At 42.0% G+C, this 20572-nt stretch overlaps 1 protein-coding gene across 1 annotated transcript; it reads right to left on the bottom strand.

The window, feature by feature from the left end:
• Positions 1–598: 598 nt before the first annotated feature.
• On the bottom strand, positions 599–19894 carry FDX1 (ferredoxin 1). The gene is made up of 4 exons (XM_075714463.1): positions 19728–19894; positions 10832–10956; positions 7402–7531; positions 599–2970 (listed from the first exon to the last, which is right to left on the bottom strand). The coding sequence occupies exons 1-4, from the start codon at positions 19892–19894 to the stop codon at positions 2856–2858; spliced, it is 537 nt and encodes a 178-aa protein (XP_075570578.1). The 3' UTR covers positions 599–2855.
• Between the last annotated feature and the right edge of the window lie 678 nt (positions 19895–20572).

Genomic DNA, 20572 nt, shown 5'->3' on the forward strand with positions numbered 1-20572 from the left:
TGAACCTCATGAGGTTCACACAGGCCCACCTCTCCAGCTTGTCCAGGTCCCTCTGGATGACATCTCATCCTCATCACACCAAACACTAACAAGTCCAGCAGTGACAGAGTCAATGCTGATTTTCTCCTCATCTTTGAAGGGAGAGAGGCAGAAGAGACCCACTGACTCCATGTTTTGACAGAGAAAGGAAACACCTTTAGGAAATGAGTTACCTGAAATCTTTCTTTGGACAAGGAAGTAAACAAATATATATTTAACTAGTTTTGATACTTTAATCATGTGTCATCGCACAATAATTCATACTTACACTTGAATGTGCATCATTAACTGTAAAGTTCCATTTTACACCCAGAAATACATTCAATGACTTGGAGAAAAATGGGAGAAAAAAAAAAAAAAATCAATACACACAAGGTGTGTCAGAAAGTGGTATAAAATAAGATTTATTTGCAAATCATTTTGACAATAAGGAAAAAAGTATCTCTGAGCTGTGCATTTTGGGCATTACACGTCAGTTCCTTCGCCTTCTGAGATTTCCATTTTACATGCAATATGGGATACCTCTAGAATTCAAACTGAACTTTGAAGTGTCCTTTTTTGCCTTGCTGTGCTAAATAATTCCTTCCACAGGCATGCTATAGGAAGAGTCAAAGTCTCTGTAACACGAAGCTGTCACAGGAAATGCACAATGAAACAACCTTGGCTTAGAAAGAAAACGGTCGCATGAGAGCTGTTTCACATTTGTTTAACACAGTGTTAAGCGCTTCAAGATTCTCCTAAGGAGAAGTGCTTGGTGCTGTGAGTAAAAAAAAAAAAAAACCTAAACCCAAAGCAAAACCCAAGAAAACCCCATAACCCAACAAACACCACCACCTACCCCCAAACCCCACAGCTATACTGAAACCTCAGATTTCTTTCCTGTGTAAGAATGCACAGTACATCTGGTTACGACCTGAGTTCCCTCTCTCAGAAGCTAAAGACCTGTGTCTCATGTAAGAAATAAAAGTTCAAGATTTAGCAATAATTACTGTATATCAATGAACTCAGGACAAAGGCAATACAAAGTGAGAACTGATTTACCTTAGCGCCTGATTGTGGAAGGGTAAACTCTAAATTATGCTTAGAGTCACAGCAGTTGCAGAGGAAGACAGCAGTATCTTCAGAACATTTCTTCAATTTATTTCCACCCTTCTCCATGACCTCGCTCTCTGTCTTCAAAAAGCCAGAAATTTCAACTTCGAAGTCGTATGTCGAATTAGAAGAGACAGGAAGTGTATTCTGAAAACCCCATTTGATTAAGTTCTGAGCAGACCACATTAGGCATACCTTGTTTTAGGGCAAAGTCCAAAGGGAACACCAGGAAACTAAGTAATAGCTACTCAGAGAAGAAATCAAAGAGTCTGAACTAGGTCTATTTTCAATACAGTTCTAGAAAATATTTCTTTTTGTAACAGAGGGATTTTTCTTTTTTCCTCTTCATGATGCTCAAAATAATCCCAATATTCGACACTGGAAAAATAGTATTTTCTTCCCTCTCCCCTAACTATAATAATGCAAGAAAAGATGCCTAGATGTCATTGTCACCAGTTCAAATAAGGCATTAATGAATGCACTAGATGATTCAAATGTAAACAAACATGTTATATATATAAAAATACACCCCAAAATATTACAATAACCTTATAAGGATAATAACTATTGTATTAGTGACAACCATTTCATTTAAGTATTTAGGCAACAAAAACTGGAGAGAATAATAAAGAGTCTTGGAGACATTTTATTTTGGTCTACTTTAGAAAGACTAAACCAAGATCCAACTGAGAGCTCTTCATCATCAGTCCACACACTATCCCACCATGGGGGTCTCCCTACCCCTTCTGGTGAACCTCGTCCATCTTCATGGAATAAATATACTTGGTCATTTCACATGAGACATTATTGAAATGATCCTGAGAGCAAGGCCCAGAATCTAGCCATCTCTTCAAGCTGCCCTAGCTAACATCAGACTGCCGCCTGAACAAGCTCAAAACTGAAGAAGTAAGGGATAAAGATTTCAGAACAAATCTTATGTTGACAAACATCGCCCTCTTCAATCCCAACTCAGCCATCTTCAGAGAACAGCAAGAATTTACATTTACCTCCAGTGGTTATGCTCTCCCATTAGACAGCTCCAAGCCTGTATCCCCATATTTGTGGTGTAGTCAAACGTAAATACAGTTGAGGTTTATTGACTTCTGATTTGGGCAACAGAGATGCACTACAGCAATTAAGCTGCAGGTGCCAACATTCTGTATTGGCCCCTAGATTTCATGGTTTTAACAGTATTTTTGCAAGACAAAATTTCACATCTCATTAAGATTCCAAAGTTTGGAAAATCCCTACCCTGAAAACCCACTATTTGCTGAGGAAGTATCATATTTACCAAGAACATGAATTAGCTCTGAGCATACCATCTTTAATGACAACACTTTAAAAAGACCCCATGCAGTCTTCCAACTTTTGTTCTCTTACATATCCAGGTCTGAAACCTAGAAATGCCCAGGGGTTTTTAGAAGTCTTGTAGAAGTGATCCAGTTTTCAAACGTCCTTAAAGGTTTTGGCAGAATAATGTTATATGAAATCTGTAATACACTTGCTAATGTTTATAATCCAGTGATCAGTTATAAGAAGTATTATTGCATTTTAAGCGTAAAAATATAGGAGGTTCTATAAAGAAAATTAAAATAGCATTAATCTAATATTGATAGTCATATAAAATAACTCACAATTATGTAAGTTTCCATATTTAATTACACATTTAAAAATAAGTTATAAAAATAATTAAGCTTCTTTAAAACCCCTACAATATTTTTCTTTTAGGAGTTTTTACTCATATCTACTGATTGTCTAGCATCAGCAACAGCTTCTGGTACTCGAACAGTCATATCATCCATCGATTTCTTCAAGCAGATTTGGCAGCCTAAACGTGATCTGTAGGGAAATACGACATTGTTGTTAGTTCTAGCCAATCATATATCTAACAGCATTTTCCCCTTTATGCCTCCAACATTCAGCCATCCCAAACACATTAGGATCTAGAAATGGCCACCCTTGTGCATGGTCTTAATCACGACCAGTAGTGAATTGCATGCATCAATGCAAAGATATAAGCAGCAATAATCGTGATTTACATTAAGTAACAGAGTTCAATACATTGGAAAGTTGTACACCAAGTACTTCCTACTTGCTGAGGCAACATGTAGTAAGGGTGGCTCTTCCATTTTCAATGGTTCACTAAGAGTTCAGTCAAGTGCAGGGAATGACACTTGATGTCCCAAGGGATATTTGGCATCTCTGAAGAGATGAAGTCAATGAATCGGAATGAAAGCCTCAGAGAAAGCACAGCCTAACCCACCCAGGGCCTGAAGACAGCCCAACGTTTTCAAACTAAACAATTCAAGACTGGGTCATTAAGCCAGAAAGGTAAGAGTGAAAAGACAAGAAGCACAGGAAAGAGAAGGATAAAATACTCATAGCACCCGAGGAGATGCAAGCCTTCATTTTTCTACCTATCATTCAGTATGAAAGAGTCTTATATGTGAGCAATTAAAATCAAAAGATTTAATAGCACCACAAAATTCTGCAGACACCACAAGCCACTTTTATTGCTGGGATATCTTCAATTCAATGTCCATGCCTCGGTACTTAAGTATAGAATACCTAAACGTCAGCAAGGATGGGCAATGCTCTGTAGCACCAGTTGAATAATTTAATCAGTACAGGAATGTAGGAAGAAGTATTATTAAAAAATGGTACTGCATTACTATCTATACAGAAACCTTCCAAGCATGTAGTGATCAACTGCTGTTAAAGCTCCCAGTTCAGTACTATACCCAAAAGTAATACTTTTATGTAAATGACTGTATACATCAACTTCAAATTACTGGAATGTATGTATAAATACATGCACTACCAGAAGATTTCATCTCATGAATACGCATCCATAAGAACAGCTTTAGAAATGAAATCTATTACAGAGATGTGATTTCTGATATTCCTGTGTAGCATTGCCTGTAAGGCTTAATTTGACTGAAGTGTCTGTTTTTCACTAAAGACCAATGCTAATTGCATAGGTACTCTGCAGTCTGGCAATGGATTCCCTTCATGTGAAATAACACCACCCTTTGTTTTAAGTCTGCTACGCAGAAAAAAAAAAGGCAGTACTAAATAACACTGTGGGAAACAAACTACCTTATCCTATTCAAATTCTTCCACAGCATTTACAATTTTACAGCTATTTAACCAGATTCCCCCATCCCTTAAAGCTGAAGAAGCTTGGACCCCAAAAAAAGATAATTTAGTCAATCCCTGCATGAAAGCCATTCCACTTTAACCAGTTCTATAGGCCTTCCCTTTATTGCCTCTACTACTTTAAAAAACACCCAACAAAACAGGAAGTCAGAGTTGCACAAGTATAAAGATATGGTGAATCCCCATTTTGTCATATAATGGTATTTTCTGGTTTTCTACCTTTTCCTACCTAATATTGCCAATGTTTCATTTACCTTTTTGAGGTTTTTTGGTTGGTTGGTTTTGGGTGGTGGTTGGGGTTTTTTGTTTGTTTTAGGTTTTGTTTGTTTGGTTTTTTTACACCAAACCTTAAGCTGACATTCCTGGAAAGACACTAGCTAGCTGACAGCCTATTTCAAGTACGCAAAGTTACCACTGTTCTACTCACCTCTCCATATACATTTATCTGCACCTTTTAACACCAAATTTCATTTCCTGTCACTCAATGGCACAAGATCCTTCTGCATGTCTTCACTGACAGTTTTTGATTTTACCACACTGAGCAACATAGCACCATATGCAAACCTTACTCTTCATTCTGTTTTCTGTCTTTCACAAATATGCTCCCTACATAAAACCTAGCACCAATCACTTTTAGATCACACTGTTGATCACATACTCTTAACAGACAGCCAAATACTTCTACCTTGTTAAAGGACAATTTTTTTTTTTTAACCAATTACTTATCCTTTACAGGGCCTTTACTCTTATCCCATTGCAACTCCAAACTTAGTAAAGGATTTCTGGACCTAAGTAAACTATATAAACTATAAGATCTTTCTTCATGCTCAGCGACTCATTTGAAGAACTCCCATATCTGTTACTTCCCTCTTACAAAAGCTCTGTTGAATTCTTTCTTTCCCATTACTTAGTAGAAACTATAAAAAAGCAACAGCCCATACACACAGTATGGAATCAGACTCACTGTTCTCCAGTTCCAATGATCTCATTTTAAAAGTTGGATTGCTACCTTCCATTCCTTTGATGTGGAAGCAGTTTTGAACCAACTAATTAAGCCTTACAGCCAGTAGTTCAGAAATGTCATATCGAATTCCTGTAGAACTCCCAGGTGAATGCTACCTAGTCATTATCATTTGTTACTACTCATTTTACTTATTTGCTGTAACACTACTTCTATAGACACATCAGTTTGAGACGGATACTCCAGGAAGCCCTCTGCAAAGAAACCTTCTAGTGCATGGACATCGCATAACACCTCTAGAGACGATAACACAAAAGAAACTTTGCTTTTATGTTATCTTTTTAAGTGCACCTTCTACATCATCTATTGGCTCCTCCCGCAAAGAAGTTTTCTGCTTCTGACAGGTTAGAAACAAAATTTTTTTTTCTACGTTTTAGCAAGCTATTTCTCAGCTTGTTTTTTTTCTTCAGTATTCTTTTTAAACATTTAATTTGCCAGGGTTTGTGTCCCCCCATCTTACTACTTTTAATAATCTCTACTATTCTGCAGTTATTCAAACCATACTGTTTTAACCTTTCTAATTAGTTCCTCATTTTAAAAAACATTAACCTTCATGGCAGCTGCTAGCTGAAACTTTCCCAAATCTAGAGAGTCACTGACAAGAAAAAGCTGTTATCCTTATACTTATGACAGAGCATAGTAGTGCATCTCCATCACACAAGTTTATATCAGCACAAAAGATGAGGTAATTGGTTTGGCCCAGAACCTAAAAATTCATAGGAGAATTATGGTAGATGGTAAGAGTGAAGTAAATTCACACTTAGTAGGCTTATGATTTTTTTCAAGACAGCAAATGTTTTTTGGGAGACAGGAAAAAGGATAAAACAAAAGAAGCTGAATCAAGTTTCTCATAGCTTGACTTCTTTGCCTTTACAGCCCCTAGAAAAGTTAAGATTTGGCTGAAGTGAGAAAAAGTGTACCCTCATGTCGAAATGATTAGTACAGGATTCCCATTACTGGTATAAGGAGATAAATGAGCTAATTCAGAGTACTCCTTTGCAGAGACATAAAAAACCCTATACTACACAGGCCAGGTATAAAACCCTCTGACATCACTGGAAAGATTCTCAAAAGCTTCAATAAGCAGTTCCATTGAAACATGAAGGAAAGGGCTTATGAAACCTTGCAAGGCATAGTTGCCTGCTGTTCATGTGGGTATGTTCCATGGCACAGGCTATGTGTACACGTAGCAAGTAGTGCAGCCCGCTAGGAATGGGTCTGTGATGAGGATGTGACACCCTAATTACAAGGTGTGTGATGGTGGGAGAGATGTAGAACAGAGGGCTACTTTAGACTACCATTAGTCTAATCCTATGCACTGAATTGCCCATCAGCAGTTAGAGCACACTTTGGGATTAGTTTCACCCAAAGGGATGCTGGCTTGTGTGCTCTAAGAGCACTCTGCCACGAGTCAAAGCATGACAAGTGGGGACACTGCCATGTGGGACACTGTTTATCCTAGAGGAGGCTTGGGAGGGGGATCTTATCAATGTACATAAATACCAGAGAGGTTGTGGAGTCTCCATCCTTGGAGATATTCAAAAGCCGTCTGGACATGGTCCTGGGCATCGGCTCTAGATGGCCCTGCTCGAGCAGGGGGTTGGACCAGATGACCTCAAGAGGTCCCTTCCAACCTCAACCCTTCTGTGATTCTGTGAAAAGAAGATCTGACCGAAACTAAAATACTAACGTAAACACATTCATAAAATACATTAACTAGCTACAGACTAATGGAGACAGAAAACAGAAGGGAAGGGAAACAAGAACAAGAAATTTCACACACATGACAGCAGCAGCAAAGTTTTTGTTGGAAGAACTGGTTTTTTGGTCATACTTCAGCATCTGACACTTCTGCACCAGACACCTCTGAAGAGCAAGTACTGGCAAGCACCACTCCAGTTTACAAAAACAGTACTGACATCTTTTTAATATGAATTCAGATAAACTATTTAAACTTGGCAGTCCCATTTGCGTAACAGAATCCAGCTATTCATTAAAAGCTGATTAAGGCACTTTAAGAATACTAGACTGCCCCATCTGCAAGCCCTTCTCTCCATTCTTTGACATAGTGAAGTGTTATGTTGCCTTACGTTTCTGTGAGGCCATATGCCAGGTCCAGCATGTCCATCTCTTCATCAGTAATTGCATCTAGTTTCTCAAATATGTGGTCTTCAAAGATTAAATGACAAGTTGAACAGGCTAGTGTTCCTTCACATGCACCTGGGGGTGGGGGGGGGCAGTGGGGGGGGAGAAAATCAAGATAAAAATTGAAGTTTCAATTACAGCAGAATTTCAGAAAAAATCCTTCATATGTAAGTGTTTCTCATACAAGAAGTATCTGTTTGTACATTTCCCACATTCATATATCTACTCTACATTCAACTGTCAATAGTACTTCTACAGTTCCTATAACATTAAGATTTACCTGAATGCTGCAGTTAGTTAAAATACTTAACTAATTCCCTTTCTACCATTTAAAGAGAGAAAAGTTTTTTACTATAAGAATGCAAAAGCAGACAACACTGTCAATCAACACTACCTAATTTATTCCCAAGGTTGATCCTTCTATCCCTCTTTCTCCCATGGTTTTGGGAAGGTTTCCTCAAGAAGTTCAACAGAAGACACCTGCTATACAAAAAATTCCTCAGAAGCACAGGAAGGAGGGCTTTTATATTTGGTATTTCTTCTCACTCAACAGAACACTAATCCCCAGCAACAAAGGTAGTGAGGCTAGAGAGAGAGGGTTTTCTCTCTGTTAAAGAGGCCTACATGTACTACTAGGCAATCCAGCCTGAGCCAAGGATCTAATAATTTGCTAGGGTTGAACAGAACAAGCATAGAATAGAATCATAGAATCGTTTAGGTTGGAAAAGACCTTTAAGATCATCCAGTCCAACCATTAATCTAACACTACCAAGTCCACCACTAAACCAATTAAGGGTAGAGTAATAATTTCACATTTCCTGGCTTGGTGGCTGGATTATTTTTTAATGAAAGTAAAAACTAGGAATCATTAAGATTGGAAAGGACCTCTAAGATCATCAGTCCAACCGTCAACCCAACACCAACATGCCCACTAAACCATGTCCCAAAGTGCCACATCTACCCGTTTTTTAAACACTTCCAGGCATGGTGACTCCACCGCCTCTCTGGGCAGCCTGTTCCAATGCTTGACTACACTTTCCATGGAGAAATTTTTCCTAATATCCAATCTAAACCTCCCCTGGTGCAGCTTGAGCCCATTTCCTCTCGTCCTATCGCTAGCTACTTGGGAGAAGAGCCCAACACCCACCTCGCTACAACCTCCTTTCAGGTAGCTGTAGAGAACAATAAGGTCTCCTCTCAGCCTCCTCTTCTCCAGACTAGAGAAGCATCAACTACATCTACTTGCTAGAGCAATTAGGTCACCACAGGACAGTAGAAGTTTAAACACTAACAAATTTGTCTCTGCCACTGTATAGGGCTGGCACAGAGTTCTCCACTTTGTTGAAAAAGAAACATGCAACTTCAAGAGGAGAAGAAAGCTGAATTCTTCATACGTGTGGAGACTGGGGTTGGGGCGCACAGACCCCCACCTCTGATTTAAATTGGTAAGAGAGAAGCAGGTAAGACATTAGCCAAGTTTAATTTATTTACTCATTTCCAGGGAAAGCAGAACCGAGAGTACTGTGACCACACCACCTTTGTACTCATACGGAAACAAAGGGAAGCAAGGCTGCATGTATAACCACTGCTATGAAAAGAAACAGTGGGATTCATCATCAGACCACAAAAAACATACAGAAAGCACCATGCTGTTACATGTAGTAACGGTATCAACAGCATATATTCAAAGCGAACATGACACTGTACTAGAAGACTTGATTTTTAAAATATATCACGTCTTAAAGCACATACAAAAGCATGTGAAAAAGCAGAGTTTAAATAAAGTACCAAATAATGTAAAATTTGTTGTATCGGCAGTTGAAGCATTTTAAGGGGGGGGGAGAGAAAGAACACTGACCAGTCTATTTGAACAGTGGAAGGTCCTTCTGCAGCTGTAAAGCTAGCAGTAGCAAACAAATTGAGTGCAGCTGAATCATTCAACAGCTTTGTAAGTCTTTATACAAAGATATTTCTATTATTATTACTGCACATGGGATGCCCCCTAGTGACAGAAGTAAATAGGTAAGGTTTACATTTTACATTCTTTCCCTCATTACTTTTTTTCCTAATCACAGAACGTACATTTTTACATTATTTATACTGCATTATTTCTCTGCCCTAGTATGATGTTTCATTAGCAAATGATTACTGAAATGGGACTAGCATATGTTGTAATTAAAGATTGTTACAGTATCTCCAATTTTTAGTTTGGCTTCTGTTTATTGACAGCATTATTTTTTTTTTTCCCCCCACTTTACCACAATGCTTTAACATGGCTGATATTTACACAAACTGAGAGAATATTTACCATAGTGTGCAAGAAGACTAGCCATAAGCCTCTATGATACACTTGATAAGGGATACATAAAGCTAGTTATCCCAACACATTACAGATTTTTAAGAATTCTTCTTCCCCAAATGTATGCAACTCTAGACATAAGAGTTGCCTCAGACATAAGATTTTATTACTAGCAGTGACATTTATTTGCACTTAAATAAAACGCACCTCAGATTTCAAACTGTGCTACACTAGCTTTTATTTTTTCTCTAATTGCTCCATGCTATGCATTCACTCATGCAAATTGTACTTCCACTTCCTGCTTTAGTTTGTACTATTAATTCTTGAGCTCATGTCCATGTAACCACCTGTCCTGAGGTATTTAATTGCCATTACCAAATACCACTGCTTTGTATGGGCAGAACCCTACAACTTCAGTGGAACTAACTATGGAAAGTACAGAAGTTTGAAGGAATAGGGAGGTGGTATAACTTCCTCCTATTTTGAATTTAAACAGAACTTGTACTGAGTTAGAATTTCACTAGGGCATTGGTCTCCTTTACCCCAGTCCTTTAATAAGAACTAAATTTTCTGCTCTTCCCTGCCAACTGATACGGATTTGGTTGTTTCTTTCACTTAAGTACCACAGCAATTTGTGCTACAAAAAGCCTGATAATAAATTGAGACAGCATGGCAATACTGTAGTAACCAGACACTGTTAGAAATACACCAGTTTTGTGTCACCTCCAGAACCTTTCAGCTCAGAAGAGTCTGCAGGTGGCATCTCTCAGATTCCACCTTGACAGCACTCCATCTGCATTCCCCTCCTTTAACATTCAAACAAGGCTCACCCCAAATATTTTTTTAGAACTTGACCCCAAATATTCTATGCACCTGCAGGAAAAAAAGGGGGACAAAATACAAATAAAGTAGTTAGGTTTTATAAATAAATTAATAAATAAATATTCATTTATGGTTGTACTTGATGATCTTAAGGGTCTTTTCCAATGTAAAAAATTATATAAATATTTATGAATAAACTGGCAATACAACATAATTTCTAGACAGTGAATTCAGTATTCGGTGAATCTACTTACCAAAACCATCTATGTCCAGATTATTATCAACAACAACATCCAGCAGAGAATCCCCAGGTTTTCCTTTTGCTGTTAGTTTGTCACCATCACGATTTATGAAATGAACGGTTATTTTATCTTCTGAGCTGAAAAAGAAAAGCATATAATGGAATTAAAGAGAGAATTCTAGAATTTTTTAAATCTTTAAAATGGATTGAATACTACTAAACCAGTAATCACTATCAACTCTAAGAGCACAGAAACCTAAGTTAGTGGCTTTTAAAAGCCGTAACAGGTACAGGCATTTACTACTGTACATTGAACAAAGGCCATGAAAAACAAGAAAAAAAACCCACCTTGGTTTGTGTTTTGTCACTAGAAGCTACATAGGATCCTGATGTTTTGCCTTTCACTGAAGACAGTCAGAGCTATTTTATTTTAGGCACAACATTTGTATTTTTACCAAATAAAAGAGCTTATTTAAAATGCTTTACCCCTTTCTGTGGAGTTTTCCTTTGGATTTATAAAATTTTAATCGTTCTCATTGTTGTCATTTAGGACAAATTTTAAAATTTTCCCATTTCTTCCTTAGAGTTTAAGGCATTTTACTTTATTAGTTCCAAAATTTAATTATCCTCTCCTCCCAACAATGAAAATACTCCAAAAGCATTCTGCTTTTTTTGAGCACAGATTCTCTTAGGATTTCACTTTGTGAATACTAATTCCAGTGAAGTTCAAAGTTTTGATACTGGCTTCAAAGAAAGAAGGTTTTGTATTTTCCTGGTTTGCTGCTCAGACAATTACATTTATTTAAGAAAAATTTCTCTTGCAGTCTGCATAAAAATTTCTTAAGACTAATGCTTTTAATATGACTAATGCTTTTAATATGAAAAAAAAATAGGTTTTGAGTGTTCCATATTATGTCATTTCACATGCATATTAAAAGAAAGTTGTTAAAATACTAACTAAAATACAGTTTGTTTGTTTTTAAACTATTTTCTTTCCTATAGAAAGTGAGTAAAACAAGAAAAACTTCTTGGATGGACAGCAAAGAAAGGTGCCAAGAGATGAGATACACAAATAAAACAACTGAAAGATAATGCAAAAATCTATGTTTCTATGTGAACGCCATGTTTAAGAACAGCATGCTTAACACTACCTTTAATCTTTTTAGTAATTTGGTCTTTGAATGATCTATCATATGGAAAGCATACAAGGTAGAAAACAAAGTCACTCCCTGGAAAACTCTAACCTGCAGAGCTGAATATTAAAGCAAAAATTTCAAAGTGGCCATACTGAAACATCAGTAAACAGCTTATTCTTGGAACTGCCTGTAAAAGAAAATGTGTTTTTATCAATCTGAGTCCTAGCTTGTTTTGGAAAAAAAAAAAACCAAACCCAAATGTTTGTTGCTGTAGACTTAACATACTCGCCACAATGGTAAGCTCAGTTGGCAGCAATATGTGCCGTGATTCATGGTGATGTCATGTTTAATTCTTGTCATATCATCCCTGAGTCCATTCTCCAGAAGGCAGCCACAAGCTACTATTAACTATAAATTCATTCCAAAATTATAATTGATAATGAAGGACTGACCTTGCTGATCTGCAGATGCAACTGAAGTATGCACTATAATAAAATTCAGAAGTCTTAAAGAATTAGCTTTAAAAGATACAATTAATGTTGCATAGTCACCTGTGATATCAAAGGACCACCTCCAGCAAACCCTTCTCTGTTGGTTCTCTGCTCTTCTTTTTGCTCCTCTGCTGTGTTAACACCTCTCACAGCACAATCAAGGAAACAAGCACCCACTTCTTATATAGACTAGTAAAAAATTCACCACCTTCACTGGAAGTTTAAGACTGATGGGTTTAGATTGCATCTGGAAAGGTATAGATTCACATTCTGACAGCCAAAGTAAACCTTTGATGGTGTAATTTTAAATTGCTTCAAAAAGCCATTCCAGAGCTCACCAAAATACACCTCATTTACTGAAATATTTCTGTCAACACAACAAACACAACCCTGACAGGAGACACAGTGCAAGATGTACTTGTACTTATGGGAATCCTATGCCCAAGGTATAGACATAGCAAGAACTAAACATTTGTTCGATATCCAAAATGTATTCTTTTCTCTTAGGATAAGGCAATCACAAGTAACATAGATCAAACCGCAAGATGTCTGGCCATCCATTAGATCACTAGAACCTTTGTAAAAGACAAGTCACCTCCCTCTCAATTTTCAAAACACACCTGAAACTGTCTTCGCCTGTGATTATACCTTAATCTGGCAAAAGAACAGTCCTGGCCCCCCTCCTTTGTTCCTTCCATCTCCAGCAGTCACCACATACTGTCATGCAGTAAACAGGGTCTGGAAACAAAACTGGCTGAAACCCAACACAGATCAATGGCCATATGAATGTCAGAACCAGTACACAGTCAGATCTGCCCATTATATGAAATTTACATCATAGAATCGTTTAGGTTGGAAAAGACCTTTAAGATCATCCAGTCCAATCATTAATCTAACACTACCAAGTCCACCACTAAACCAATTAAGGGTAGAGTAATAATTTCACATTTCCTGGCTTGGTGGCTGGATTATTTTTTAATGAAAGTAAAAACTAGGAATCATTAAGACTGGAAAGGATCTCTAAGATCATCAGTCCGACTGTCAACCCAACACCACCATGCCCACTAAACCATGTCCCTAAGCACCACGTCTACCTGTTTTTTCAACAGTTCCAGGGATGGGGACTCAACCACTTCCCTGGGCAGCCTGTTCCAATGCTTGACTACCTTTCCATGAAGAAATTTTTCCTAATATCCCACCTAAACCTCCCCTGGCGCAGCTTGAGTCCATTTCCTCTTGTCCTATCGCTAACTACTTAGGAGAAGAGACCAACACCCCTCACTACAACCTCCTTTCAGGTAGCTGTAGAGAGCGATAAGGTCTCCCCTCAGCCTCCTCTTCTCCAGGATAAACAACCCCAGTTCCCTCAGCCGCTCCTCATAAGGCCTGTGCTCCAGACCCTTCACCAGCCTTGTTGCCCTTCTCTGGATACGCTCCAGCACCTCAATGTCTTTCTTGTACTGAGGGGCCCAAAACTAGACACAGTATTCCAGGTGTGGCCTCACCAGTGCTGAGTACAGGGGGATGATCACTTCCCTGCTCCTGCTGGCCACACTATTCCTGATACAAGCCAGGATGCTGCTGGCCTTCTTGGCCACCTGGGCACACTGCTGGCTCATGTTCAGCCGGCTCTCTACCAACACCCCCAGGTCCTTCTTCTGCTGGGCAGCTTTCCAGCCACTCTTCCACAAGCCTGTAGCGCTGCATGGGGTTGTTGTGACCCAAGTGCAGGACCCAGCACTTGGCCTTGTTAAACCCCATGCAGTTGGCCTCGGCCCATCAGTCCAGCCTGTCCAGATGCCTCTGCAGGGCCATCCTACCCTCCAGCAGATCAACACTCCCACCCAGTTTGGTGTCATCTGCAAACTTACTGAGGGTGCACTCAATCCCCTCATCCAGATCATCGATAAAGATGTTAAACAAGACTGGCCCCAAAACAGAGCCCTGGGGAACACTGCTTGTGACTGGTCACCAACTGGACTTGACTCCATTCACCACTACTCTCTGGGCTTGGCCATCCAGCCAGTTTTTTACCCAGCGAAGAGTACGCCCGTCCAAGCCATAAGCTGCCAGCTTCCCAAGGAGAATGCTATGGTAGATGGTGTCAAAGGCTTTACTGAAGTCCAGGTAGATGACATCCACAGCCTTTCCTTCGTCCACTAGGCGCGTCACCAGGTCATAGAAGGAGATCAGGTTGGTCAAGCAGGACCTGCCTTTCATGAACCCATGCTGGCTGGGCCCAATCCCCTGGTTGACCTGCACATGCCTGTTGAGCGCACTCAAGATGAACCGCTCCATAATCTTTCCCAGCACCAAGGTCAGGCTGACAAGCCTGTAGTTTCCCGGATCCTCCTTCCGGCCCTTCTTGTAGATAAGCATCACACTGGCAAGCCTCCAGTCATCAGGCACCTCCCCTGTTAACCAGGACTGCTGACAGATGATGGAAAGTGGCTTGGCAAGCTCCTCTGCCAGCTCCCTCAGTACTCTCGGGTGTATCCCATCCAGCCTCATAGACTTCTGAGCGTCCAGGTGGCATAGCAGGTCGTTAACTGCTTCCTCCTGGATTATGGGGGCTCCATTCTGCTGCCTGTCCCTGTCTTCCAGCTCAGGGGGCTGAATACCCTGGGGATAACTGGTCTGGCTATTAACGACTGAGGCAAAGAAGGCATTAAGTACCTCAGCCCTTTCCTCATCCTTGGTGGCAATGTTCCCCCCCACATCCAGCAAAGGATGGAGATTCTCCTTGGCTCTCTTTTTGTTGTTAATGTATTTGTAAAAACATTTTTTATTATCTCTTACAACAGTGGCCAGATTGAGTTCTAGCTGGGCTTTTGCCTTTCTAATTTCCTCTCTGCATGACCTAACGAGATCCTTGTACTCTTCCCGAGTTGCCTGCCCCTTCTTCCAAAGGTGGTAGACTCTCCTTTTTTCCCTGAGTGCCAGCAAAAGCTCCCTGTTCAGCCAGGCCAGTCATCTTCCCCACCGGTTGGTCTTACGGCACATGGGGATGGCCCACTCCTGAGCCCTTAAGACTTCCTTCTTGAAGAAGGCCCAGCCTTCCTGGACCCCTTTGCCTTTCAGGACTGCCTCCCAAGGGACTTTCCCAACCAGTGTCCTGAACAGGCCAAAGTCTGCCCTCCGGAAGTTCATGGTAACAGTTTTGCTGTCCTTCCTCCTTACATCACCAAGAACTGGAAACCCTAACATATCATGGTCGCTAAGCCCAAGACAGCCTCCAACCACCACATCTCCCACGAGTCCTTCTCTGTTTGTAAACAGCAGGTCAAGTGAGGCACCTCCCCCGGTAGGGTCACTTACCAGCTGTGTCAGGAAGTTACCTTCCACACACTCTAGGAACCTCCGAGACTATTTCCTCTCTGCTGTGTTGTTTTCCAGCAGATGTCTGGCAAGTAGAAGTCCCCCACAAGAACAAGGGCTAGCGATTGCGAGACTAGTGCCAGCCGCTTAGAGAACGCTTCATCTATCTCTACATCCTGGTTGGGTGGTCTATAGCAGACTCCCAACAGGGTATCTGCCTTGCTGGCCCCTCATCCTTACCCATAAGCACTCGACCTTATCATCATGATCATTGAGCTCTATACAACTGAAACACTCCCTAACATACAGAGCCACCCCACCGCCTCTCCTTCCTTGCCTATCCCTTCTGAAGAGCTTATAGCCATCCATTGCAGCACTCCAGTCATGAGAGTCATCCCACCATGTTTCTGTGATGGCCACTAAGTCACAGCTAAACTGCTGCACAGTTTAAAACAATTGTGTTACTGCAACTTTATGATGCAATAACACAATCTAAGCTTCATGATCAGCTTAAATCAATCTCTTCCTAATATAAAAATATGGGTTTGGGCAATCCCCACTCTAGTTTGCCCTGCCATCATCCTTACATCAGTATTATGGCAAGTCAACTCATTTTGCTAATCTGGCTGAAAAATCAAACCTAAAAACAAAGTAGTCCCAAGCTGAACCAGCAAGCAAAACAGAGAGCGCCACTGCCCACAACAAAAATGAGGAAACAGGAGTGGCGATCCCCTTTTCGGTAGTAACAATCTTACATTAGCTGCAGCCAGCTGCTGCACCATGGCTGTGCACACCTAACTGGTGCGGCATGCAGCAAGGGGACAAACCAAAGCACCACCACTAAGTCACTGACTTTTGTTAAAGATCGCTACAGTAATTAATGGGACTTAATCCACCCTGGTTGATAAATGAAACTAAAATTTATTTATTTGTAATAAAGTTAGAGATAGCCTTCTCAAGTCTTCCAGTAGTATCTGTTCTGCTATTGCCATCTTGACCACTCTTCACATAGCCAAAATGTTTAATTTAAAAAATCACTGAGGCTTTACTGTGCATGAGCCTGAGTGGTAAAAATACTTTCAGAAGTGCCTGCACATAATAACCAGACTAGTCAGACATTCATAATACACACTGTACAGATCTTTTCAATGACTGGGAGATACCATTAAAAAATAGTTACAATCACACCTGCATGAAACAATACTTAGGCTTTATAAATTTCAAGTAACATGGCTTTTGTCTCCCTAGACATTGTTTGCATGAAGAAGAAAAAACCCCCAAAATCAACCATCACCATACTGTGAACTAGTCATAGACAATTAACATGACATGTGTCAGGTCTACACAAGTATAAATAGCCTCAGAATCATCAGGAAGAACAAAATATATTTTGTTTAATCTACATAAAGCATAAATATCCCAATTCATGCTCAGATGAACCCTTTTCACCAGATGTAAAATACAATTTATTTCTTTATATGGTTGCCACTGTACTATCAGCTTTGTTATCAAGCTTCCCTAGGATACCCTAAATTAAGCAAATTGTGTAAATGCAAAGAGCACCAGAGAACTGTAAATGCTGTTCATCGTCCCTCCCATGCAAAAAAAAGTACTGCAACAATTCTGACAGCTACCTCCTCCCCCTTAAAAGAAGTACTTCCAAGTTAAGAATCACCTCTTACATTCCTCCAAACAAAACATAAAGGTAACAACTGTAGCCTGGTGTTGCATGAGGCGAGACCAACTCTATTATAATTTCCTGATCTTTTATTAAATGGTAACTTTAACAGCTCTACCTAATTGCCTGAAGAGTTTCATGAATGAAACTGTTATACAGGCCTCAATTAAAACACAGAAGTTATAAATCTGAACTAATCTTTAAAACATGTTGTAATTACATTGTGCACCAAAAATAGTGTACAGTTATCTAAACTGGTACAAAAGAATTCTGAGATAACTACTGTTCACCATGAAATAAAAAGGAAGGATAACAGATAAAAACAGAGCAAGAGAAAGAATGCCATGGAAATGAAAATTTAACAGCTGATGCTTCACTGAAACCCTTGGGAACTTCCACTCGCAAGAATCACCTCAGCTGATGATTTATATAGCCAGGTCTTCATCCCCTAGACACAAACACAGCTGATTTTACATATACAAACAGTGATCTATCTTTTTACTGGAATAACACTGACTGACTACATAAAGTTCAGGAACTGGGTCTCAAATAATACAATGTCCAGAAGTGGTAGGACTAGAGAAATAACTTGCACGTAAGTGGAGAAAACACTAATATACAAAAGAAACAAGGATTTTCTTTTTCTCCCAACTCACTCAGACAGGTTATGACATGGAGTATATAAACAATACATTTGAAATACTTGCTTGTGTGACCTTTTTTGCTGGCATGCTTGCGCAATGAATGTGAATAGATTCCAATCTGTATTCAGTCTGTTTGTGAAAGACCTGGGAGATTACAGGTCTTACCTTACTATTAGGTAAGGGAATGTTTTCCCTTTTTAGTATTCTTTTTCCTCCCATTTTTACCCTGTTAAGTAATTTTTAAGAACTTTTAAAAATTTGACAATATGTAACAAAAACCTTTTGATTTTTTGAATGAAAAACTGCTAATCAAGGACCTCAGAATAACTAATGGTCAGGGCACTCACTCCGTGAAGACTTATTTTTAAGACACTCAGCAGGGACACTCAAAGAAGAGACCTAAACTAGCAAGTTACCCACCTCATATGGGAGTCTAGACTAAAAAGTTAGTTTGTTTCTCCATATTAAAAGTATCTGCTGGAACAAAGTAAGAGAGCATCTACAGGAGAGTTTAAAAGCAAACTATTTAAACAGCTTTGATGGTGAGGTCACTACCCAACCCTCTGGAAACAGGCTAGGCTCCATCACTGATGTTGGACAGCTGATCATGGGTCCTGTTCCGAGTCAAAGAAACTTCTCTGGCAATCAAGTAAAATAGGCTTTTAAAACTTTTGCATTTTAAATACCAAAAGTTAACCATAGGCTCTAACCTATCTTTGAATATACAAGCTACAAGCCAGAAGGCCATGCATAAACACAGTCTTTGACTACATGTACTAAGTTGCAAATCCATAGTTGTGGGCTGTGGAATATTAAATGTCTACGGATGTAATGCACTTTGAAACACCTACTCAGGGGTTCTGCACAGTTAGATGCACAAGTGCTCTTCAGTAAAGGCAAACTATACTGAAGGAAGAAGAGATCTTCAGTATTGGGCTCTCTCTGATGTGCTGTACTACCACAAGCCTAGCCAGACCTTCACACATTAAAACAAACAAACAAACAAAAAGTCAAACACTGCACTGCATGAAAAAGCAACACAGATACGGTTACAACCTTTTAGAAAACTAGTCTGAACGTTAGGAACCCTCGTTCAGCTTTCCATAACATTATAAGCTCTTAACATTGTAAGTCAAGGGGGTTCCAGGTCACCTAGGCCCCGTGGCTGAGCCACGCCGCAGGCTCGGTGCGGTGCCGACCCGGAGCCGGCCCACAGGCACCTCCGGCCGCTGCCCCGGCAGAGCCGTGCGGGGCCCCGCTCGCCCCACCCGCCGAGGCCGCCGGACGACACCCCGGGGGGCTGCGGGCGGCAGGTCCCGCTTCAGCGCCACCGCCACGGCGACCGCCGGCGGGGCGGCGAGAGCCCGGGCAAAGCGCGGCCGTGACGGGGCCGAGGAGGAACCGGGACGGCCGCCGAGCGGGCCAGGCAGCGGCAGGGCCGGGGCAACGGGGCACCGCGGGCCGCGGCGCGGAGAGCGACCGGGGGAAGGTCACGCCGCGCCAGGCAGCCCGTGCCACGGGAGGCCGCTGGCCCCGGGTGCCCTCCGCGCCGAGGCCCGGAAAGGCACGGCGCTGCCGCGGCGGGAAGGCGGCCGCCGCCGTGAGGAGCCCGCCCGGCGCCTCACGGCTCCGACCCTCTTACCTGAGCACCGCCCGGGCAGAGAGGCCGAACAGCCGGGCTGCCCTCACGGCAGCGGCGGCGCCGCCGCAGCCCGGCCTCGTCCCGGCTGCCGGCGCGGCGGAGAAGAGCCAGCGGCGGGAGGAAGCGGCGGCGGCCCGGAGGAGCCGGGCCGGCCCCGGGGCAGCCATGGCGGCGGCAGGACGGGAGCGCTGGGGCTCTGCGCCGGCTCCGGCGAGGGGGCGAAGTCCCGCCGGTTACGCCTCTGGCGCGAGTTGCGGCGATTCTCGCAGCCGTCTACGTAGCGCGCTTCCCGCCCCCTTTCGGCGGCGGCGAGGGGTGACCGCGCGACGGGAAGAGCGGGGTTACGCAAAGTGCGCAGCGATGCGCTGAGGGAAAGGGCCGGGCCTTACGGAAAAGGCGCAGGGCGCCGCTCGCCCGAGGGGCCGCGCCGGAGCGCTGCGCGCCGGGGCCCGCTTCCCGTCGGTTTCCTCTTGCTCCCTCAGACCACACCGCAGGCTGGTGAAAGCTCTCTGGTTCCCAAATCCAAGCCCTAGCCCTGGTCTTCCCGGGAAGGTGGTCCCGTGGAGCCCGGCATGTCCTGCCCCCCTCGCCGGTTGGGTCTGTGAGGGATTTCTTGCCACGGCTCGGGCCGAGGTGAGGGCTCGGCGCCGCCTGGGCCCGGCGGGCCCCCGACGCACGCTGTGGCGGTGGTGCGCGAGGGGCCGTCACCACATCCCGAATGCCGCTGTGGGAGGCCTGGCCTGTGAGGGACTGGGCTCCTTGGCTCCGGGCAGGGCAAGAAGCACGGTCCCAAGGAAGCGGAGCTGGCAGCTCGGGGTCTCAGCGGTCCCTGGGCTGTCCAGGCA

This window comes from Pelecanus crispus, chromosome 1 (assembly GCF_030463565.1).
Source record: "Pelecanus crispus isolate bPelCri1 chromosome 1, bPelCri1.pri, whole genome shotgun sequence".
Lineage (NCBI taxonomy): Eukaryota > Metazoa > Chordata > Aves > Pelecaniformes > Pelecanidae > Pelecanus > Pelecanus crispus.

Excerpts from the sequence above, each read along its gene's own strand:
- FDX1 (XM_075714463.1), bottom strand. The coding sequence starts at position 19,894 with ATGGCTGCCCCGGGGCCGGCCCGGCTCCTCCGGGCCGCCGCCGCTTCC. Across the intron at positions 10,957-19,727 it reads TCTGCCCGGGCGGTGCTCAG|CTCAGAAGATAAAATAACCG; the intron begins GTAAGAGGGTCG and ends TTTCTTTTTCAG. Across the intron at positions 2,971-7,401 it reads GCATATGGCCTCACAGAAAC|ATCACGTTTAGGCTGCCAAA; the intron begins GTAAGGCAACAT and ends ATTTCCCTACAG.